The sequence below is a fragment of the Hemitrygon akajei genome, chromosome 7 (genome assembly GCF_048418815.1).
Source record: "Hemitrygon akajei chromosome 7, sHemAka1.3, whole genome shotgun sequence".
Classification (NCBI taxonomy): Eukaryota; Metazoa; Chordata; class Chondrichthyes; order Myliobatiformes; family Dasyatidae; genus Hemitrygon; species Hemitrygon akajei.
In genome coordinates this window covers 41,275,708-41,301,331 of record NC_133130.1, presented here as the reverse complement: position 1 = coordinate 41,301,331, position 25,624 = coordinate 41,275,708, and the positions used below count along the sequence as shown (strand labels likewise).

Here is a 25,624-nt window from a genome sequence, read left to right as displayed (position 1 = left end):
GCATTGTTGTCTCAGATCCTCTTTAACAAATATAAATCTATTACAGTCTAGCCAGGTACGGAGTGACAAGCATCAATGAAACTCAATTAATTTCAGAGAGTTACAAGGGAAAACAATACAATAATTTTGGAAGAGGTGATTCTTCATTCCTCATACTTTCATTATTGGAAAGTAAAACTAGAAGACCTATGTACTCCAAATGTGTTCACTTCTTCTATTAATCAGTAATGCCTTCATTCTTTTATATAGATTTTCTCAGATTACTTTTTTTATTTAATTGTTCAAGTGAAATAATTAAATTTTCTTTGACTAATGATTAATTTGTCCAGGCAGTGAATAAGATCTTTTCCCATTGAGTTTTTCTACTGGTCTAACAATGATTACGATAATAAAACATCCCTGTATGTGCTTGTTAAGGTCATTCATATTTACATGGTGCAATAATGTAATCAACCAGCCAGCCTTTGGAAATAAGCACAGGTTTTAACCATGGAAACAAAAAAAGATGAAAATGGCCAAGGAAAAATACGAAAAAAACATTTGAGTTTCAATGAAATTGAACTCCTTTATTAATAGGATAATGCATTTGAAATGTAAATGCTGTTTCTGGCAACAATTCTGTCTGGATCGTAGTATTTTAATCCAAGCATTTACAGTTCTTTTTACTGCCAAACAAGAATGTCACAATAATGTATAGCATAATAGGCCTGTCAATAAGATTTGATGCCAGGCTTCACAATCATACGCAATGTCTATCTCTGTAATTGTAGTAAATTAATTTTCAGTTTTGATTGACCAGGCAGTTTTTTCCAGCAGTTTGTGTATGATCAGACTTAATTATAATCCTGAAGTTTAAAAGACTGCAGTTGCTGGAAATCTGAAATAAAACAGAAAAAAACCGGAAACACTTAGCATCTGTGGATATCAGCAGAGTTAATGTTTCAGGTTGAACATCCATTTGTTGGAAATTATATTCCTTCAAAGGAAATTTGTTTCCCTTGATCGCAGAAAAATGTGATCACAAGGACCTGTGGCAGCTGGGGAACACCTGCTATTCACAAGAAATACAAGATCCAGGTATAATATTGTTCGCAACAAGCAAATGGATATTCCCCAGCAGAAGCGTAACAATGCACTGTGCAACATCGACTAGTGATGGGAAATCATGGGAAGAAAGAGCGCAAAATCACCTTCTCATCAACTGTACAAATCGAATTAAAGGAAATTAGTTGTCTGTCACATCAAGCCATCTAACTCTGTTCTGGTGACAAGCAGATACACTGCAGCATTAGACTATTTAACATTTGGTAAGGCACTACAGGGACTTCATAGAAGATAGCAACCCTTCTTGTGCCCAAGGACTTGAGCCATCAGAAGCAAGCTCTTTGATAAATTACAAGTTCTGAACAGATCTGCAAACTAAGAATGAATTTAGAATTTAACTACATTGTTCTTGGGATTATTTAAAGACCAGTATTCTTTCATAATCATAAGAGTACAATTCCGATAATCTGGCATCTTTGGGACTCTGTTAGCGTCAGTCCAGTAGATCTTCCAGGCAATTATATACTATTCCTATTAATATTTTTTCTTAAAAACTTCTACTTCACCATTTCTACATGTTACACTGTAATATACATTTTCTGATGAAGTTAAAAGGAACAGGAAACATACAAGCATTTCAGATGCTACTCCAACCATAAGCCTACCTGCATTCCCGACCTCCAGTACTTCACATTCAACTCCAGATCTCACCACACCCGAGACCCAGCTAAGAAAGCTTCGCTCGTCGCAAACCCCACTGGATCCCCTGCTCACATTCCAGATCAACGGCACAGTAAGTGCTGGTCGTTATTGATTTCCAACCAATCAGATAGAAACACAGAAAACCTACAGCACAATACAGGCCCTTCGGCCCAAAAAGCTGTGCTGAACATCTCCTTAACTGAGAAATTACCTGGTATAGAAACATAGAAAACTTACAGCAGAATACAGGCCAATGTAGGATTATGAAAGTTTTACCATATACCTTTTCAGCAATACATCTGAAAATATCATTGTGCTCTGCATGAAAACAACACTTATTTACAAAGGGATTGAAATGATACCTGGTGGAATGAGAGTAGACCATCCTTTGAGTTGGGTGCTGACTGAACAGGCAAATTTTGACACAAGAATCCCAACAGCAAGGAGATTTCCTTCATGCTTCTCCAACAACACACAAGAACCATTTGAGCAGTAACCTGACAGGAACGTCCGGCTGGATCTGCTTATGGCAAACAGAGACAATAGATTAAAAATCACACGCGACTGAAATCATCTCCACAGTTACAAGCACCGTGAGTATTCTCTATTCATCTCACTATGATTTTGAGGCAAATACTGCATTTGTTAAAACATACTATATGAGAAACATATGTAATTTCAAATTAGAAATTACCATCCTTAATGCATTTTGATAAAACCGTAAATAGTGGGACAGGGTAGCGTAGTGGTTAGCACAACACTTTACAGTATCAGCGACCCAGGTTCAATTCCTGCCGCTGCCTGTAAAGAGTTTGCATGTTCTCCCTGTGATCACAGTTTTCCTCCAGGTGCTCAGGTTTGCTACCGCAGTTGTTAAGTTAACTGATCGTTGTAAATTGCCCCATGGTGAGGACAGGGTTAAATCAGGGGTGGCTGGGCAGTGGGCAGCTTGAAGGGCCAGAAGGACCTACCCTGCCCTCATCTCAATAATAAAAATTAAATAAGGAAATTCGGCAATACCATTCTTGTCACGTAGGAGGTAGTCAGAGTAACTTACTCATAACTGATCTCTTGCCCTCTCACTAGCCCTCAATGATATCATATCCCAAGGGTAGATACAAGTTCAAAAACCCAATATAGGTGATAAATCCTGACCATCACATTAATGTATGCCAGCCAGAATAGAAGCACCTAACGTAAAACTTCACGGCAACTCTCCAGGCAACACATTAATTATCTTTACATGTAGGTTAATAGAAATTATATGTAATTAAGTACAATGTTCTTTTCCACAAGACCAGCTTATAATTACTTTAACAGCTTCAGAAACAGATCCAATTGCAAGACAACTTTGCATCATGATTATTTAAATTTTCTCCTAGTTTACAACAGAACAGAATGTTGAACGAAATATCTGAATGAAACGAGAAAATATATTTGCCCACATTCCCTGCAATTAATTCTGTCAGAATAATTTTATTCAAACAATATTTTTGAGTTATCGAAAAAGTAATCGAAATTACTCAACTGTGAATCCTTTCTGAAAACATGATCAAAGGGGGTTTCTGGTTGGTGGGTTTTCAATCATAGTTAATAAATAATTAGATTAGCTTGTTCAAAGGAATTGTGTTGAATACACCACGAATATTCACAAATTTAGATTTTACAATAAAAGAATACCAAGTGTTAGAGCACCACCCAGTGCCTCTAGCTGAGAACTGACGACAAGCCACAATAACAGTAAAATTATAGAGCAAGAAACAAAACAAACCGCTGGTCAAGCAGCATCTGTTGGGAGAAGGCAACTGTTGAAGTTTAGGGTTCAAAACCTTCTATAGGGACTAAAAATGTTATTGTCATGTTTGTCCTACGAAATAGAGAGATCAGAAAAAATTGCTCCTCACATAGGATTAAATGTAATCTCAAATTTAAAACCTCCACTATTCATGTATTTTGATATTACTCTAAACAGGGTGCTCCGCACTATGTGCACTCTCCAAACACCCAAAGGTGTTTCAAAGGTGTTTCCTAGAATCAATTGGTGGAATAGTGCAACAAGTTTTCAATGATCCTGCTGATTCTTTAACGAACCACCAGATGGCAGACAAGTCAAAAAATAAGCTGCTTCAATTTGGCTAAGAAGTAGACAAAGTCAAGTTTATTAGCGTATGCACAAATATATGCATGCACAGGTCCATTCATATACTCGTGCAAATGCCAATAAACTAGACTTTCTTGTAGAAACTGTGTATACCCAATCCCTTAGTCTGCTAAATCATGTCAGGCCAGGGGGATTTATCTATCTTTATTCGCTCTAAGGCAGCAAGCACCTCCTCTTTAATCTCTATATGTTCCATGACACTACCACTTGTTTCCCTTCCTTCCATATACGTTATGCCAGTTTCCTGAGTAAATACTGATGCAAAACAACTGTTTAAGATCTTCCCCATCTCATGAGGCTCCACACATAGACAACCACTCTGATCTTCCAGGGGACCAATTTTGTCCCCTACTATCCTTTTACTCTTAATATACTTGTAGAAACCCTTCAGGTTTACCTTTACATTATCTGCCAAAGCAACCTCATGTCTTCTTTTTGCCCTCCTGATTTCCTTCTTTAGTATTTTCTTACATTTTCTATACTCTTCAAGTTCCTCATTTGTTCCTTGTTGTCTATACCTGCTATACACCTCTCTTTTTCTTAACCAAATCGCCAATATCCCTTGAAAACCAAGGTTCCCTATGCCTATTAACTTTGCCTTTAATCCTGGCAGGAACATGCAAAATCCGCACTCTCAAAATTTCACCTTTGAAGGCCTTCCACTTACTGAACACATCCTTGCCAGAAAACAACTTATCCCAATCCAGTCTTCCTAGATCCTTTCTCATTTCCACAAAATTGGCCCTTCTCCAATTTAGAACCTCAACTTGAGGACCAGTCCTATCCTTATCCATAATTAACTTAAAACTAATGACTTTATGGTCACTGGACCCAAAATGTTCGCTTACACATACCTCTGTCACCCGACCTGTCTGGTTCCCTAACAGGAGATGAAGTATTGCATGCCCTCGCGTAGGTACCTCTATATATTATTTAGAAAACTTTCCTGAAGACGTTTAACAAACTCCAAGCCATCTAGCCCTTTCGCAGTGTGGGAGTCCCAGTCAACATGTGGAAAGTTAAAATTCCCTACTATTACAACTTTCTGTTTCTTACATCAGTCTGCTATCTCTCTAAAGATTTGCTCCTCAAATTCTCTCTAACTACTGGGCGGTCAATAATACAACCCTATTAATTTGAGTACAGGAGCAGGGAGGTTCTACTGCAGTTGTACAGGGCCTTGGTGAGACCGTACCTAGAATATTGTGTGCAGTTTTGGTCCCCTAATCTGAGGAAAGACATTCTTGCCATAGAGGGAGTACAGAGAAGGTTCACCAGATTGATTCCTGGGATGGCAGGACTTTCATATGAAGAAAGACTGGATCGACTAGGCTTATACTCACAGGAATTTAGAAGATTGAGGGGGGATCTTACTGAAACATATAAAATTCTAAAGGGATTGGACAGGCTAGATGCAGGAAGATTGTTTCCGATGTTGGGGAAGTCCAGAACGAGGGGTCACAGTTTAAGGATAAAGGGGAAGCCTTTTAGGACCGAGATGAGGAAAAACTTCTTCACACAGAGAGTGGTGAATCTGTGGAATTCTCTGCCACAGGAAACAGTTGAGGCCAGTTCATTGGCTATATTTAAGAGAAAGTTAGATATGGCCCTTGTAGCTAAAGGGATCGAAGGTATGGAGAGAAAGCAGGTACAGGGTTCTGAGTTGGATGATCAGCCATGATCATACTGAATGGCGGTGCAGGCTCAAAGGGCCGAATGGCCTACTCCTGCACATATTTTCTATGTTTCTAATGTGATCACGCCTTTCTTGTTCCTCAGCTCCATGCATATGGCTTCCGTAGACAAACCCTCTGGGCTGTCCTGTCTAGGCACAGCTGTGATATTTTCCCTGACTAGTATGGTGGGGGAGTGTAAGACCAGAGGATACAGCCTCAGAATAGAGGGATGCCCATTTTGAACAGAGATGAGAAGGAATTTCTTTAACCAGAGAGTGGCAAGTCTGTGGAATTCATTGCCACAGGCAGCTGTAGAGGCTAAATCATTGGGTATATTTAAGGTGGAGGTTGATAAGATTCTTGATTAGTCAGGGATATGAGGAGAAGGCTGAAAGACTCAATGAGCTAAATGACCTAATTCTGCTCCTGTGCCTTATGGAATTACGGAAAGCTGGAGATTAGGGCTGAGAGGGAAAAGGGATCAGCCATGATGAAAAAAGGTGGAGCAGACTCGATGGGCCAAATAGCCTAATTCTGCTTCTATATCTTATGGTCTTATAAACTTATTGTGAATGCTGCTTCTCTGACACTATACAGGCATATAGTATACGATAGGCAGCATTCACAACAAAACAGATTATACACAGTTTCTACAGGAAAGAACACAATGAAGACAGAAGTACTCTCTACTATAGTGCAGTAATGGTCAGTGTTACTGAAGTGAAGTAATGATAACAGTTCTGCAGGTTGGATCAAGAAGTGAATGGCTAAAGGTTAAATAGTTGTTCTTGAAGCTGATGGTGTGGAACTTCCAGTAAGATGGCAGCATGCTTGAACACAGTGGCCTCTCCAGGGCGTGCACTTTTCTTTTTAAAATGTGTTTTTTTGTGATCGTAAGACTACACTGGACTCTAAGAGTTAGGGATACTGCATCAGTAATCTGCTCCTTGTTCAGAGTAGCCCACCGGTGGGTGTCGAGGGAGCCAGTGGACGGGCCAGAAAAAGAGGAGCCGCGCCTGTCAGTGCTGCCCTCCAGTGATCGACCTGTGGAATGACAGGCTGGATTGCCTAGACCGACACAATCAATTTGCGTGTCGTTCAGGGACTTGGACTACACATGTACAGTAGTTTCTTCCATAACGATGTGTGTGTTTTTTTCTCTCTTGCCTACTTTGAATGTAGGTTATGCACCCTGGTCCCAAAGGAATGCTGTCTCGTTGGACTGTATCCATGTACAGTTTGAATGAAAGTTAACTTGATTTGATTTGATTTGTTCTCAATGCATAACGGTAGCTAGTAGATGGTAGGTATCATTCCATCGTTCACCTGGGACTTCCTTTTTATTGAGGGTGAAACACTAGGTTGGGGGTGGTTTATAAATGCAAAAGCTAGATAAAAAATTAAACAGACGAAGATTCAGTCCAAGATACGCCCGTTTTTACCCCGTTTCCATAGATACTGCTTGTCCTGCTGATTTCCTTCAACACTTTGTGTGTGTTGCTCTGAACTTCCAGCAACTGCAGTATCCCTTGTTTAAAATATTACAGCCTGTCACTTCTCTCAAAATTAGAAATGAAAGAATCGGACTGAAGTTACGAACTAGCATGTAAATTTAAAGAAATAATAGGGAGAATCGTAATAGGTTTGAAGAAGTGTTTCTTTTCCTTAATAGCTCAAGAATATCTTTGTAATCTACTCCAAATAAGATGACACATCGTTCCGATAGGCTTTGATTAGAGAAGTTGAACCAATTCATCTTCAGCCAAGAGAGCTCAGAAATGACTGGTGGTCTCTGGATAAGCAAAAGGCCATTTCTTCCCCAAAAGTTCCGAATACTCTGCTCTGGAGGATTTTGCTTGCTCAGCCACTGGGTATATCCCGGTCTGAGATTGATAGAATTTTATGGTAGTTGGGAGAGTGGACTCATATTGTCACTGAATGGCAGCGTCAACTCACTGGGGTGTATGACCTAGAATTGTTATATTCTGTTTTTATGAGTGTAGCTTACAGTGGCCATTGAAATTCCCATCAAGTTGCTTTGCAGAGATGCAGCACAACCTCAGAAGCCTATCTAATTGTGATTAACTATATCATGTTCAGTGTGAACCTTCGCATAAACAAATGTTCAGAATATTTGATTGTGTTACCTGTCATGGTGGTGCTCAGATTTTCAGCAGGATTGCAGTATCCACGAAGATTTTTACTTGATTCTCTGCATTCATCGCTTTTCAGCACTTTCACTTGTACAAAATAATCATTGGTGTCTTGTGGCTTTATTTCAGTTATAATCCTATGCAAGTTTTCGGCAGTCTCTGTTCAGAAAACAATGCAATGACCAGTTACATCAACAAGCATTCTCACCTCAGCTCCTGCACTAACCTTTGGAACAGAATTCACACTTGGTCATCTCAATGGGCAAGGTCAGCCTGGCTTTCTCAATTGGCATTCATCAAAACTACTGACGTTCAGCTGTTGCTACAGCAGCAAGTCCAGACGTTGATGCACTGGGATTTTTTTTGGGGCTAAATCATCAGTTTGATCTGACACCAAATTCAGAGTCCAGTCTTGTTGGGATTCCCCAAAGTTGCAAAAGGGATTCACCAAAGAAACCACTGACTTCAGCAGAGACGAAGAGCATGATTGACAAGGGCAAAGGGCTGGATGTTACTTGGTATAAAACATGTTATTTTGCGATAGTCCTCACATGGATCTCTAGGAAGACCAAGCTTGCACAATCTGACCTTTGACATGCCATTATCCCAATTTTTGGGGAGACTGTTGAGTATTTCCAGTAAATATCGCACAACATGTTTTAATTGTTTTTCACGGCAAACAACATGTTGAAGCACCCCAGAGACTTTCATAGATGTTTCCATAACCAAAGAAAGACAAAATGTTATCTTACATATAATTGGAAAGGCTAGTTTAATTAAAAATTACAGCAAGGGCACTTTAAAATACAAAACTAATAAATGGAACCTCATTAGCCAAAAAACTGTGCAGGCTTCAGGTCCCTCCCTATTCACTGCCTAGGCCCTTCAAATTTGCACAGCTCATTTAAAGCTTCACTCTTATCCAAACAAACCTGCTCCAGCCAAAGCCAATCTCTTCACATAATTAACAGCTCCCTTCCCTCCAAAATTTCCTCTGAATTCTCTCCAGCGCTCCATGTAGTACCCAAGTCAGAACTGCACAGTACTCCATGTGTGGGACCACTAGTTTTTTTTACAATTCCAGCATGACCCCTCTGGTCCTGTGCTTAGGAGCTTTCCCAATAAGGACAAGTGTCCATCTGTGTTCTGCCCACCTTGCCTCTGCCGCTGCTACCTTCAAGAATCTACAGTGACACATCCAGGACCATTCTGTTCATCTACATCTTTTGCTTCCTATCATTTATTATCTATTCCCTTGTATTTGACGGATCACGGCCTTCTGTGGAAACACCAATGTCCTTGAACAGAAATGCCTACAAGAAGTAGTGGATGCAGCCCAGCCCATCACGGGTAAAGCTCTTTCCACCACTGAGCACATTTACAAGCAGCACCATCACTGGAAAGCAGCATCCATCATGAAGGTCATGCACTCTTTTCATTGCTGCCATCAGGAAGGAGATGCCGGAGCCTCAGGTCCCACACCACCAGGTTCAGAAACAGTTATTACCTATCAACCACCAGACTCATGAACCTGAAGGGATAACTTCAAGCACTCCTACAATGAACTGATTTCACAAACTCTGTACTCTACAACTCGTGTCTTCAATATTTATTGCTAATTTATTATTTTCTTTTCTTTTTGTGTTTGTACAGTTTGTCTTTTAGCACATAGGGTATTTGTCCATCTGTGTTGTATGCAGCTTTTCATTGATTCTATAGTGTTTCTTATTATTTACTGTGAATGCCCGCATGAAAATGAATCCCAGGGTAGTACATGGTACTTTGATAATAAACTTCCAACTAATACCCTTCTCCAAAGGCTTACTTTAAATTTCTGGATTGAATTCCTGGTGTTACTTTTTTTAAGCCTATTTTACCAGTCCACTGACATCTTAGTCTGTAATTCTCACTCTTATTATTAAGCACACCATTGCTGCGGATGTCATACCCAACATATCAAGGGTTTGGGAGGTACTGCTGCAAAGCCTTGCCAACATGCCGAACCTATGCCTGTAGCTGGTATGGAGCCAGTGGTGAAGGAATTGGGTATTTAAGCTGATGGAGGGAGGGATGGCTGTATCCATGGTAATACCAAGTGCCAAAGACAACTGTGAACAGCAAATCCAGTCTCTGGATAGGCTATCAAATATATCCAAGATATTTAACAGCTTCTCAAAAATATTGTAATTGCACAGTAAGTCAATCTAGAAAGCTATTTTATCTTTGCACAATGAAATCAGAAAATAGAAAACTAAATTACCATATATCCCACAGTTTTGAAATTTGGTAGAGTTTTATAGGAGTGGAGAGTTGTGGAATTTACCAATAATAGTATAACTTTTTGAACAATATATTAAACAAATAGCAAAAAGAAAAGTTAAGCAGACAAAGAATATGTAATGTTTGCAATCCCAGAGATGCCAGACTTCCAATTTAAGACATGCTTCATGTGCACGTCCTAGGATAACGAAGTAGAAAATGTGTTACTGATGGTGAAGAACAGGCAGTGTAAGGTCTTCGCAAACACAATCTCAGATGCTTATCCACAGCAGAGTAGAAACTAAACAGAAGAGGTCAAAAGAGGATACAGCAGCCCTTGTCTCCTTAAAACTTAACCCTGGCCTGTTAATGGGAACAGTTAAAGATGGCACCAGAGGTTTTCGCAGACTTGGGTAATTTCTTCCAGTTCGTTGGTGAAACAATTTAATTCCTTCTCTTTTAGTATCTTTCTTTCTTTTTTGAAATGGCTGGGTTGCTGCTGCAGTCCATGATCTACATCTACACTCAGCTGCGGTGTTTCACGGTGGTGGGTTCACGCTCTTAGAACTCGCCGAGCATCCTGGCGTTTTCGCTATCGCTAGGTGTTTTCGGGGTGCGGCCCTGTGGACAACCCAGTTCCTCGCTGGTTTCACCAACTAAAGCGGCGCAGGAGATTGAAACATTGAGACAGCAGTGTGCGCTGCTGTCGAAAGAAGGCCCTCAAGTTGGGGGAACTCGAATAAGTGACGCTACAGATTGTAACATTGAATCAGCGAGCTGTTGATCTCCCACTCATCTGTTGCAGGAGCAGTATCTCTCTCTCCCACGCCAGTGAGTGAGAGAGAGCCTGCCTGAGGTGTCGAGGTAGTGAGGGTAGCGGGGGGAGGTAGGACTGATGCTCTTGCTGCTGCCTGTGGGAGGAGGAAGAGGAGCTCTGGGGTTCCAACATTATCTGCAATTCATTTGGGTTTTCCTTCTGTTTTCTGACTGTTTGTGAAGAGTAATAATTTCATGTTGTACACTGCATACATTCTCTGACATTAAACTGAGCCACTGAGTCATTGAAAATTAGATGGAACATAATAACGTGATTACTAGCATTAAATAGTATACAGGAGGAACTCTGATTGTAACTTTGAATCATTTACCTGTGCCATTACACAAAGAACTCCAGAAATTACTCCTTCAGAGGATGGACTATTTTGCGGCCTTCGTCAGTGTCATGAGTCAGATCAATAAGTTATTCATGCACAATATCTTTGAAAATGGGGTAGCTCAATGCAAGTGAGGGCAGACAAAATCATAATTACTATCTTATAATCCTTTAAAAACAATCTGCATTAGATTGTGATTTTCTCAATGTTACTTCAAAGTGCAAAGTAAATTTATTATCAAAGTACGTATTGTATATCACAACATATAACACTGAGAATTATTTTCATGTGGACATATTCAATAAATCCTTAATAGAATCAATGAAATGCCCTTTTCTCATTGGGTATTCAAACAATGAGAAAAGACAGCAAACTGTGCAAATACAAAAAGAAAGAAATAATAATAATAAATAAATAAGGAATAAATATCGAGAACATAATATGAAGAGTCCTTGAAAGTGATTCCACAGGCTGTGGGAAATTCACAATGATGGGGCAAGTGAAGTTGAATGAAGTTATCCACTTTGTTTTAAGATCTTAATTTTGATTTTTTAAAATCAAAATATACTTTATTCAAAAATAAAATTATGTACAATAAACCATTCAATGACTTTCAGTCCTTTACAAATGTTTCCATTACAGTCTTTATATTTCCACACTTTAGCCACCCAGGTGGCACTCTGTTACTTCATATTTACATACACTTGTTGAGGGGTATACACCCCGCCCCCCTACCCCTCAACTCCCGCGTGAGAAGAACCCTAGACTGTGGTCCTACCCCACCGGGCCCTTGTGGTGCCTGCACCGAGTTTGAGTGCGTCCCTCAGCACGTACTCCTGCAGCCGAGAATGTGCCAGTCGGCAGCATTCCCCCACGGACATCTCCAACAAAGTGTATGATGTCATCTTCTGCCTTAATTGCAGGTGTCAGGGTCTGTAAATTCAAAATTGTGATCTTCACTCCTAATTTGCAGTGTTCATAAATTGTGTTTGGCCACTCAACTTACTCAATGGTATCACAGCCATCAGACTCTAAGTTAAGGTCGCCTTGGAACTGACAGCTAACTAAATCTACAATGGGAAAGGCAGAACTCACAATATCTTTGTAAGTAAAGTTTACTAGGACAGCAGTAGGTATGGATAGGCAGCCTCTGATAAAATGCCCTACATTAATTAATGAGTTGGTGATATTGTAACTAGATTGTCTACAGTAGCTTACCAAGATCTGCGTCCATTGGAATTAGTCCCTCTGGTGAGGAGCTTTGACAAATAGGAGATACCACTGCTGACAGGCGGAAGGCCATTAAAATTAGTCCTTCCACAACCGTCCTCCATTCTGAAAGGTTTCTGATAGACCTAAAAGAAAAAAGCATTGAGAAGCACTGGTAATGCTAACAGCATAGCTCATTGTGTAAACAATCTGCCCAATGATAGTATATGCAGTTTGAAGGATTCAATTAGCAACCAATGTTGGTATGCGCCCCCATCTACCCTTCATAAGTGAATACAAATATCGATTTGTACTTTCTGCAACCCTTATTGAAATAAATTACAAAAATATCACTTATATCGCATGCCAAGTATTTATTATTCAGCATTTTTAAACACGATAGTGGTGTATATCATATACCATTGTCAAATGGGATTTATGGCACTCAGCACCAGACATCCAGCTCCTATATGACATGGCTCTCAAAATGCAACTACCTTTAACTGCACTAACTACAGTAAACAGGCTCACCCTGTGAGAAATAGGGTTGTTTGTAAACTCCCACTTTAGGGATACATATCCAAGTATGAGGCAGTTAGAAGTTCTAAGTAAATTTATTATCAGAGTACATACCATGTACCATCTTGAAATTCATTTTCTTGCAGGCATTCACAGCAAGTACAAAGAAACAATAGAATCAATGAAAAACTATACACACATGATCAAGTAATGTGCAGAAGATGACAAATTGTGCAAATACAAAAATAAAATCAAAATAGTAAAATAAATAAATAACAAATAACATTGCGAATGTGAGTTGTAGAGTCCTTGAGATTGAACCCACAGGTAGTGGAATCAGATTAGTGTTGGGATGAGTGAAGTTATCCACTCTGATTCAGGAGCCTGGTGGTTGAGGGGTAATAACTGTTCCCAAACCTGGAGGTGTGGGTCCTGAGGCTCCTGTACCACCTTCACAATAGCAGTAGCAAGAGAGAAAGTATGGTTTGGATGGTGGGGGTCCTTGACGATGAATGCTGCTTTCCTGTGACAGATCGCCATGTAATTGTGCTCAGTAGAGGGGAGGGCTTTACCTGTGACAGACAGGGCAGTACCCACTACTTTTTGTAAGGTTTTCCATTCAAGGGCATTGGCCTTTCCAAACCAAGCTACGATGCATCTGTACTCTCCATCACACATCTGTAGGTTTATCAAAGTTTTAGATGTCTTGCTGAATTTTCACAAACTTCTAAGAAGCCATGTCTTCATTGTAATGCGCTTACTCGCTGGACCCAAATAAGACCCTCCGAAATGTTAACGCTGAGAAACTTAAAGTTACTGAGTCTCTCCAACTCTGGTCCCCAGATGAGGACTGGCTCATGGACCACTGGTATCCTCCTTCTGTCCACCAGCATCAGCTCTTCTGTTTTGCTGACAATGGGTGAGAGGTTGTTGTTATGCCATCATTCAGCAAGATTTTCAACTTCCCTCCAATATGATGATTCGTCACTACTTCCGATAAGGTCAACAGCGATGTCATCAGAAAACTTAAATACAGTATTGGAGCTGTACTTAGCCTCACAGTCATAAGTATAAAGCAAGTGGAGCAGGGTATGCCAAAAGCCAAGATACTATAACAGTTTCATCGAAGTAGTGAACCTTCTTCGGTGCGGAGCAGCAAGTCAAAGGTCACAGTATTATTCAGGTTCATTTATTGATGAAGATTGACCATTTGAAACTATTTTTATTTGATATGGAAAGGGGAGAAAACAGTGAAAGGGAAAAATAGAAAAGATATTTGGATAATTACTCATTTCCTTTAATTGCTTCTCAGTGGAATAGAAATGAACGAATACATGTTAATGAATACTTTCTGACAAGACCAAAGACTTTTACAGTGCAAGTTTGGAGTTCATGTTACATTATAAATGCCATCACAGCACCACCTACAGATTTTTGTTATCTAATTAACAATGACATTTCTAAAATCATTTTACAGAAGGGCAAATTCTAATGCCGGAATTTACTATATAAAGTGGATTCTGGTTAATTGGGCCATCGGTTAATCAGGCAGCTCCTTATTTAGGACAACTCTTAAAGAAGAAAAACTAATCGAGAAAATAGCTGGAATTCCCTTCATTTATTTGAGGCACTATGACATTCCTTCACAACCCCGTCAGCACAAAGGCTGCGTGCTTAGCCGCCTATTCTACTCGCTTTGCACTTAAGATTATGTGGCTAAGTACAGCTCCAATGCCCTGTTCAAGTTTGCCGATGACACCATTGTCATAGACAGAATCAAAGGAGGTGATGAATCAGCATACAGGAGGAAGACTGAAAATCTGACTGGGTGGTGCCACAACAACAATATCTTACTCATTGTCAGCAAGACCAAGGAGCTGATCATTGCCTTCAGGAGGAGGAAACCAGAGATCCATGAGTCAGTCCTCACTGGAGGACCTGAGATGGAGAGGATCAGCAACTTTAAATTCTTCACTCAAATCAAAAGAACATGGCAGTATATACTGGATGAATTCCTCGGACAAAAACTATTAGGAGCTAATAGCAAACACAAGGAAATCTGCAGATGCTGGAAATTCAAACAACAACACACACAAAATGCTGGTGGAACACAGCAGGCCAGGCAGCATCTATAGGGAGAAGCGCTGTCGACGTTTTGGGCCGAGACCCTTCGTCAGGACTAACCGAAAGGAAAGGTAGTAAGAGATTTGAAAGTAGTGGGGGAAGTGGGAAATGCGAAATGATAGGAGAAGACCGGAGGGGGTGGGATGAAGCTAAGAGCTGGAAAGGTGATTGGCGAAAGTGATACAGAGCTGGAGAAGGGAAAGGATCATGGGACGGGAGGCCTCAGGAGAAAGAAAGGGGGAGGGGGGAAGCACCAGAGGGAGATGGAGAACAGGCAAACAACTAAATATGTCAGGGATGGGGTAAGAAGGGGAAGAGGGGCATTAACAGAAATTAGAGAAGTCAATGTTCATGCCATCAGGTTGGAGGCTACCCAGCCGGTATATAAAGTGTTGTTCCTCCAACCTGAGTTTGGATTCATTTTGACAATAGAGGAGGCCATGGATAGACATATCAGTATGGGAATGGGACGTGGAATTAGGCGGACCAAGCGTAGGTGTTCAGCGAAACGGTCTCCCAGTCTGCGTCGGGTCTCACCAATATATAAAAGGCCACACTGGGAGCACCGGACGCAGTATACCACACCAGCCAACTCACAGGTGAAGTGTCGCCTCACCTGGAAGGACTGTCTGGGGCCCTGAATGGTGCTGAGGGAGGAAGTGTAAGGGCAGGTGTAGCACTTGTTCCGCTTACAAGGATAAGTGCCAGGTGGGAGATCGGTGGGAAGGGATGGGGGGGGGGGGGACACAAGTGGACAAGGGAGTCGCGTAGGGAGCGATCCCTGCAAAAAGCAGAAAGGGGGGGGGGGGAGGGAAAGATGTGCTTGGTAGTGGGATCCCGTTGGAGGTGGCAAAAGTTACGGAGAATTATCTGTTGGACCTGGAGGCTGGTGGGGTGGTAGGTAAGGACAAGGGGAACCCTATCCCGAGTGGGGTGGCGGGTGGATGGGGTGAGGGCAGATGTGCAGGAAATGGGAGAGATGCGTTTGAGAGCAGAGTTGATGGTGGACGAAGGGAAGCCCCTTTGTTTAAAAAAGGAAAACATCTCCTTCGTCCTGGAATGAAAAGCCTCATCCTGAGAGCAGATGCGGCAGAGACAGAGGAAATGTGAGAAGGGGATAGCCTTTTTGCAAGAGACAGGGTGGGAAGAGGAATAGTCCAGGTAGCTGTGAGAGTCTGTAGGCTTATAATAGATATCCGTAGATAGGCCGTCTCCAGAGATGGAGACAGAAAGATCAAGAAAGGGGAGGGAGGTTTCGGAAATGGACCAGGTAAATTTGAGGGCAGGGTGAAAGTTGGAGGCAAAGTTAATGAAGTCAACGAGCTCAGCACGCGTGCAAGAGGCAGCGCCAATGCAGTCGTCAATGTAGCGAAGGAAAAGAGGGGGATGGATACCAGTATAGCCTTGCAACATGGACTGTTCCACAAAGTCAACAAAAGGGACCCATACAGGTGCCCATGGCTACATCCTTGGTTTGGAGGAGCTAATAGATATTTTTATAGTACAGTAGTCGTATTGGTAGTAACCTAATTTAATCTGTATTTCATATTTGGGTCAAAATGTACTGGCCTCGATGTGTCCCAGTTAACCAGAATCCACTGTACTTGGAAATAGAAGGTGGCATCCTCGCTGGCGTTAATAAGTACGAACACTTACTTTAGAGAGAGCTGCTGCAGAACTGCAATGATGCAATGAACTCTTCCATATAAGGGCTTAGAAGCTGCAGCAAGCACCAGAGATTTTTCAGCCTGTTTGATCTCATCTGTCAGACAATCCATCAGGTACTTAATAACTAGAAAATTAGAGGAGAAAATTAAATCCAGGTTAAATGTGAAAGAACCAATAAATATCTCTTTATACCAATTCCTAAGACCTTATGAATTGTTTCTATACATTTGAGCAAAGGGATTTAAAGGCATCTAGTAAGATCGCCAAAATGGATTAAATTTGGGGAAAACGATTTTCATGAAACTGACCTTGCATTTCTGAAATACTTCTGTACATTGCCGGACTTTAGCAGCAATATACATGCTAAGATTTGCTTTAATGGTGCTAAAGAGAGTTCAAATGCTGCCAAATATGTGCAGCCACATTCCATAGTAATTACACAGAAGAGCATTCACCAAAATAAACAGCCTCTACCACTGAAGCTATATTTCAACTATCATTCATTACCATTTTCCTCAAATGAATAAAATAATTAGTTAGTAAAAGAGTACTGTTGGAACTTGTTTTTCATTGCTATATATAGATCTTGTCTTCAAGGAAAAAGGCGGAATCAATTGGGTTTCTGTACAGCAATTCAGAAACAAGAGCAAAGCAGCCTCATTGCAGCGGTCTGGTCAAGATGAGAAAGCTGTTCCACAGTTGCTACAGACAAACATGTAAACAGAGCAGAGCCGTAACGTAGTCAAGTAGCACCACATGCGTAAAAGCTCAATAAGAATGAATCTGATCCATCAGGAGCAAAGCACAGTTGCAATAATGGATCACCATTGGGGAAATGATCCAGAGAACACCTCAGTTAGCCAGTAATGAAGAGAATTCCAATTATTGGTTAGTAGAATCAAAGTTCAAAGTAAATATATTATCAAAATACGTATATGTTACCATATCCAACCCTGATATACATTTTCTTGTGGAGGTACTCTATGAATCCATAATAGAATAATAACTGTAACAGAATAAATGAAAGACCGCACCAACTTGAGCATTCAACCAGTGTGCAAAAGACAACTGTGCAAATACAAAAAGAAAGAAATAATAATAAATAAGCAATTAATATCAAGAACATATAATGAAAGTCCTTGAAAGTGGGTGCATAGATTGTGGCAACATTTCAATGATGGAGCAAGTGAAGTTGAGTAAAATTATCTGTCTCCATTTGTTCAAGAGCCTGATGGTTGAGGGGTTGTAATTGTTCCTGAATCTGGTGAGTCCTGAGACTCCTGTACTTTCTTCCTATTGGCAGCAGCGAGAGAAGAGCATGGTTTGGATGGTGGGGATCGTTGATGATGGATTCTGCTTTCCTGCGACAATGCTCCATGTTGATGTGCTCAATGGTGTGGAGGGAATTCAACAACAGTAGAATCTCAAGAAAAATGGCTGCTCTTCCCACGCACATAGGATCTAAATGACTTCAACAACCTGAGTCCACAACAGGAACCAGATGTTTCAATTAAGTGATGGTCTTAAGGATTTTGGAGGCCACCCAAGCCCCAGGGCCTGAAATAACAAAGGTTCATCATTTTAATTCTGCCTTAGTGCCATTTTTGCAGCTGCTAGAGAAATAAAATCTTTTTTGGACTCCTTCTAATTTAATTAACCGCCTAAGAGAGGAAAAATAATTCCAAATAAAAGTTTTAAAATGTTATATTCTTCCAAGTCATAAAAATACAAATACTGGAATTCAAAATGCCAGAAAAAAATCAAAAACATAATCCACAATTTTTAGTGTCTGAAATGCTTCCTTCCAACACCAATCTTTTAGATCCATGAATGGAAATGCAATATTCTGGTGTATATTTTCAACACCAAAATTTACCCTGAAAGTCTTAACACCATATTTAACATACTGATTTTTTAAAACACTAAAAACACTCTAATTCTGCCATTTGCAATGTGAGCCCACCAACAGATACATCTTCAATGTTTCACAGGGACTATTCTCTCTCTGTGATTTCCCGACTTTGTCGGTCTCCGCCCATCCCTCCTTGTGGCACCTTCCCATGCAACAGCAAAAAATGCACCAACTGCCTTTTTACCTTTCCCTTCCCTGTCATTTAAGGACCTAAACAATACTTCCATGTGAAGCCACAATTCAGCTCAAATCGGTGTTCACAATGTGATTTACTAAACATTTGGAGAAACCGAATGTAAGTAGCTTCGTCGAAGGCCTTCTTGAGGGAATTGACTCTTACCTTCCAATCTACCTTCAATTCAGTTCTCCATTGTACTCCCACTATGACCTCCCTGCTCTTGGACTCTTTCACTAGTCTGGTGAGGCTCAGAGAGGGGTCAATGACAAATAAACACAAGAGATTCTGCAGATGCTGGAAATCCAGAATAAGAAAAAGTAGGGAAAAAATATCACATCTTGAAGCATCACAGCCTTCAAAGATTTGACATGAAACTTCAAAATATCCAATAACCAACCTTTCCAGATTGGTTGTGAGTTTCTGTTGAAAGATCCTCAAGCTGTAACTGAACAGATGTGTTCTGTAGTCTCAGTACTGTTCTTCCCTCCTACCTCACCTGGTCTCACTCACTCTCTCTTGACTCAAAACTAAAAGTAAATTTTATTCTCAAAGTACATATACGTGCAACCCTGAGATTCACTTTCCTGTGGGCATCCTCAGCAAGTCCATGGAATAGTAACGATAATAGGATCAATGAAAAATCAGCCAAGAGTGCAGAAGACACAAACCGCAAATGCAAATATAAATAAATAGCAATGAATGATGAGAACATGAGTTAATGAGGTAAAGAATCCTTAAAGTGAGATTATTGGTTGTAGGAACATTTCAATGATGGGGAAAGAGAGCGCAGTTATCCCCTTCTGTTCAAGAGCCGGGCGGTTGAGGGGTAGTAACTGTTCTTGAACCTGGTGGCACGAGTCCTGAGATTCTTGTAGCTTCTACCTGACGGCAGCAGTGAGATAACAGCATGACCTGGGTAGCGGGGATCTCTAATGATGGATGCTGCTTTCCTACGAAAGCATTTCATGTAGATGTGATTAATGGTTGGGAGGGCTTTACCTGTGATGTTCTGCGCAGAATCGACCTTTTGTAGGACTTTCCACTCAAAGGCATTGCTGTTTCCATACCAGGCCATGATGCAGCCAGTCAGATACTCTCCACTGCGCATCGATAGAAGTGTGTCAAAGTTTTAGATGTCATGCTGAATCCCCAGAGACACCGAAGGAGGTTGAGTCGCTGCCGTGCTTTTATCACAATTACGCTTACATGCTGGGTCCACCCAGTAACACCCAGGAATTTAAAGTCGCTAACCTTCTTGCCTCTGATCTGCCGATGAGGACTGGCTCATTGTCCTCCAGTTCTCCTCTCCTGAAGTCGATAATCAGTTCCTGGGTCTTGCTGATACTGAGTGAGAGGTTGTTGTTAAGACACCACTCAGCCAAATTTTCAATCTCCGTTCTGTATTCTGATTCATCACCTCCTTTGATTCGACCCAGAACAGTGGTAATATCAGCAAACTTGAAAATGGCACTGAGGCCGTGCTTTGTCACACAGTCAGAGGTGGAAAGCGAGCAGAGGAGCGTGCTAACCACACAGCCCTGTGGTGCACCTGCGCCGAGACTTTGTTGCCAATCTGAACTGACTGGTGTCCACAAGTATGGAAATCCAGGATCCCATTGCACAAGGTGGCATTGAGGGCAAGATTCTGGAGCTTACTGATGGTATTGAATGCCGAACTGTAGTTGATAAAGAGCATCCTGATGTCTGCATATTTACTGTCCAGATGTTCCAGGGTTGAGTGAAGAGCCACTGAGATGGCATCAGCTGTGGACTTGTGCTCCAGTAGACAAATTGGAGCAGATCCAAGTCCCTTCTCAGGCAGGAGCTGATATGTTTCATCACCGACCTCTCAAAACACTTCATCACTGTGGATGCAACAGTCATTGAGGCCAGTTACCAAGCTCCTCCTGGGCACCGGTCTAATTGAAGCCTGCTTGGAGCAGGCGAGTCCCACACACTGCCAGAGCACGAGATTGAAGATCTCAGTGAACACACTGGCCAGTTGATCAGCACAGATCTTCAGTATGTGGTCAGGTATGTCGTCCAGTCCGGATGCCTTCTGTGGATTCACCCTCCGGAAGGCAGCCTGCACATCAGAGAGTGAGCTCAATGGTTCACTGGAGGATGCGAGGGCTTGCAATGGTCCCTCCAAGCTCTGATGGTGAAAGTGAGCGGAGAAAGCATTGACCTCATCTGGACACAGAGCCCTGCTGTCTCCCATGTCGCTTGATTTCACTTTGTAGGAAGAGATAGCATCCAAGCCCTGCCATAGCTGTCAATCATCCCTCGTTGATTCAGGTTTGGTACAGAATTTCCACTTCACCTGTGAGATGGCTTTCCAGAGATCATACCTGCACCTCTTGTACCTTCCTTGATCGCCAGACTTGAATGCCTCTGATCTGGCTCTCAGCAGATTTCGGATCTCATCATTCATCTAGGCCTTCTGATTGGAAAAGGGGGACGCACTCGTCTACAGCTGTTTTAAGGATGTCCATTACAACTATGGTGTATTCATTCAGATCTCTAGATGAGTGTTTGAACATGGTCCAGTCCACTAACTCAAAGCAATCCCGTAATCGTTCCCCTGTCTCCTGCGACCACCTCTTAGTAGACCTAATCTCTAGAGCTTTGGTTTTCAGGGTCTGCCTGTATGCAGGGAGGAGGACAGCCAAGTGACCCAATTTACCAAAACGCAGTCTGGGCAAGGAATGGTAGGCATTCCTTATCTTAGTGTAACAGTATGTTGGGACCTCTGGTGCTACAGGTTATATGCTAGTGCTAAGCAGGCAAGATTTTCTTCAAACAAGCCTGGTTGAAGTCTCCAAGACTAATTTGCAATGAACAGGATGGGCTGTTTCTTGTTTGGAGACAGCATCACACAGCCTCGCGAGTGCTTGATCATAGTCGGCGGCTGGTGATATACACACTGCAGTCAGGATTACACAGAACTCCCACGGTAAATAGAATGGTCGGCATTTGACCATTAGGTGTTCCAAATTGGGGGGAGCACAAGTTCAACAGATCCACCACGTTGGAGCACCAACAAGAATTAACCAAACAGCACACACCTCCTCCCTTTGCCTTACCGAGCCTGCGGTTTGGTCCACTCTGTAAATCGTGAGTCCTTCTGGTTTGACTGCTACATCTGGCACATCCGCAGATAACCAAGTTTATATAAAGCGTACTACCCACATGAACCTGACCTGCCTCTGGTACAGCAGTCTTGCCCCCAGATCCTCAATTTTATTCTCCAGCGGCTGTACATTTACCAACTTCGTGCTGGGGAGAGGAGGCCTCATCACTCCGCGTTTCAGCCTGGCTTCGACTCCCCCTCTCCTGCCATGCTTTTGGCCACGGTGATAAGCCTTATAGGCGTCTCAAGATATTGGTCCTGTTGATCATGAGATCTGAAAACCGTAGAGGTGATTTAAAAGTCCATTGTTTGAAGGAAAGGTACATGCTGCAGATTCCTACAAAAGTAATTCAAAGGAAGTTTACATAAGAGGAATTTTGGAACCATTTTCTGCAACCCACAGGAAGTTGCTGATGATTGCCGGTGCCATCTTGTGCCTGACTCACCACCACTTGCTTCATTCAGACTCTCTTGCTGTTTGTTCCTTTTCTTCTCTTTACCTTCCCCTCTGCAACTTTCAAAATAGGTTTGATTTTTTTAAATTTCTTGGTGCTAATGAAAGGTCATCAATCTGAAAAATTAACCATTTCTCTCTCCACAGATTCAAGATTGTTTAATGCCACTTCCAGCACACAAGCATAAAACGGAACAAAATTGATACTCCGGCTCCAATGCATCACAAAAATCAGAATAAGATAAAGACCACAATAATAATAATTAAAACACAATAACTATAAACACATGATAGCTTATACAGTCGGCCTTCCTTATCCACGGGGGATTGGTTCCGAGACCCCCCCCCACGGATACCAAAAAATGCGGATGCTCAAGTCCCTTATTTATCCTGTCTCAGTGCAGTGGACATTAGGACCTGGCGCAGCTCGGAATCCATAGTGTTACTGTTCACGAAAATAATCATGATCACGGTTGAAAATGAAGTGGAAATAATAAAGCGATCGGGAAGAGGTGAAACGCCATCGGTCATTGGAAAAGCATTAGGCTACAGTCAGTCAACAACCGGAACAATTTTAATGGACCGTGTGAAAGGCCCTGCCCCGATGAAAGCTACAATTATTACCAAGCAACACAGTGGTTTAATTATTGAAATACTTCTTAAGTGTTTTATATGCATAGAAAGGTAAAATATATACTATATACTAAGAAAAAAGTTTGACTAACTGACGCTAAATAATACTGGATGTACCTGTTCCAACTTAAAGACAGACTCAGGAATGGAACTCATTCATAACCCGGGGATTGCCTGTACTTTTAAGTCATTTCTAGATTACTTATAATACCTAATACAACGTAAACGCTATGTAAATAATTGTTATACTGTATTGTTTAGGGAATAATGACAAGAAAAAATAGCCTGTACATGCTCAAACAACGAGTGCTGGGGAGATCTTCCGGGTTTTCCCGATCCGCAGTTAGTTGAATCCGCGCATGCGGAATCTGCGGATAAGGAGGGCCAACTGTACACGTTGATTGACTGTATGCCTATAACCTGACGCTAGGCACTTGTGTCTATATATAACTAACAGGAAATGATAAAGTAGTGGTGGTTTGGGGCTACTGGGTGGAAGTGTTGATCAGCCTTACTGCTTAGAGAAAGTAACTGCATTTGAGTCTGGTGATCCTGGTGTGGATGCTACATTACCTTCTCCTTGATGGGAGTGGGACAAACAGCCCATGAGCAGGATGGGTGGGATCCTTCATGATGTTACTGGCCCTTTTCCTGGACCTCTCTGTTTGTACATACATCCCTGATGGTGGGTAGGATGGTGCTAGTGATGCTTTGGGTAGTTTTGACCACCCGTTGTGGAGCCTTCCTGTCTGTCGCAGTGCAGTTTCCACACATTCAGCTTGTTAGGATGCTCTCTACTGCACGTCTGTAGAATGACATGAGTATAGATGTGCATTGTCCAGCTTTCTTCAGCCTCCTCAGAATGTAGAGGAGATTGTGAGCTTTCTTTGACCATAAGACAAAGGAGCAGAATCAGGCCATTCAGCCCATTGAGTCTGCTCTGCCATTCCATCATGGCTGATCCTGGATCCCACTCAACCCCATACACCTGCCTTCTCACCATATCATTTGATGCCCTGACCAATCAGGAAACAATCAACCTCCGCCTGAAATATACGCAGGGACTTGGCCTCCATCGCAGTCTGTGGCAGAGCATTCCACAGATTAACTATTATTTTGATGAGATGCTGCTTATCTATTGAGTACTTCCATCATTCTTAGTAACTGAGTGAATGGCAGATTTGCCCCTTTGCCTTATTTTTGATGCTTAATCCAAAAACTTACTTTCACTCTGTCACCCAAGGCTTCTCCTGCTCTGCTGACACCATATAAACCAATACATCGTCAGTGACTAAACCAGCAGAGAACTGAGCCACCCTGAATGAGAAAGGAATGCAGACCCCAACAAGGCTGAGTCCCAACAAAACCAGATGATCCCCCTGCAGGACAATGCCCATCCACAAGAGGAGCAATTGGCCACCACCAGATCATTAACTAAAGAGTAACCTTTGCACTGGATCTGCTAGCAATACTGGATGGGCACGGGGTTGAATGGTTGCAAGATTGTTCTAAGCTGTTTCAGAGGCTATAGCAATCATGGGACTCACTTGGCTTGAATTAAATTTTCCACCGACACCCAAGCATAGAAAAGGAATGGAGAGTTAGCAAAACTAGGCAGCATTCATCCAATGACCATACAAGCTGCTAATTTGAACCATGCTAGAAAAGATGAATATAAATTCCGTTGGGAGAGTTAAAACTTATGTGACTTCAATTCACAAGATTCCCTGTGTCTGCTGGACATCTAGGCTAGGACAGAGCATACAGCGTAACTTTGTTCTTATCTGACCAGAACAAAAGTAAAGGATAAAATTGAAAATGCAGCCAGGATCCACTTTTGGAAAATATGCACAGACCTGTGTGATAAGAGGTATTCCCTTTTGAAACCTTCATCAAGACAGTAATGCTGTCTACAGTGGAGGTGATCATTTCCAGTATGATGCAAAAATATTTAATAACTGCAAAACTTCTTCTAAGTGCAGGAAGAGACAATAATTTAGCCAGGTGTGAGGGTGAACAGGGTGGAAATAGGTATCCACAGTGGTCTCCTGACCACTTTTGCTTTTGAAGCAGTCAAGATTTGTGTCCATTGAACTGCTAATTTAAACACTTCAAATTCAAAAATGGCAATTCTAAATTTTGTGAATGAGGATTCAGCTGTCTGCAGGAACTTGCTTCTCTCCAAAGATCCATGTAAGTTGCCATGAGAGCAGTTTGAAGAGGTGCCTGTCCTGTTGGTTATAGGCCGTTGGATGCTCCTTTTCTGTCACTTCCCTCAGGTGTCACCCGTTTTTGGAAGATTTTTCTTCTCCCTAGTACCCTTAAACTAAGTTCCTGTCACTTTCCCATCAACAACCTCCACCAACTTTCTATCCACTTCCATGGGCACAGTTCCCTAGGAGAAGCAGGTGGAAGACATGGAGGTCAACTTGCTCCATTTTCATTCCTACACATGACCATAGTCGCCCAACGTTACCTCACTCTTCATCATTTCTTGAACTGCTTTGAGCCACAAATTCACAGAGAACTTTGAACAAATCTAACAGCACATAGTTGCATTTAAGCAGCACTGGAAAGCAAAATAACGTAACAAAGCCTACGTCGCTGTCAGTGTGTGATGAGCTTGTTAGTTCCATTTGCTGACC

General features: G+C 41.7%; 1 protein-coding gene across 2 annotated transcripts in view; it reads right to left on the bottom strand.

Annotated features, from left to right (window-relative positions):
• The window catches only part of LOC140730381 (tRNA (32-2'-O)-methyltransferase regulator THADA-like), a 403,880-nt gene that overhangs the window by 339,296 nt on the left and 38,960 nt on the right, over positions 1-25,624 (bottom strand). For both annotated transcript variants that reach the window (XM_073050701.1, XM_073050702.1), the window contains exons 17-20: positions 16,658-16,793; positions 12,368-12,504; positions 7,731-7,895; positions 2,109-2,266 (exon numbers count right to left, since the gene is read on the bottom strand). In XM_073050701.1, the coding sequence (XP_072906802.1) occupies positions 2,109-2,266; positions 7,731-7,895; positions 12,368-12,504; positions 16,658-16,793 (596 nt within the window). The remainder of the gene's footprint in view (positions 1-2,108; positions 2,267-7,730; positions 7,896-12,367; positions 12,505-16,657; positions 16,794-25,624) is intronic.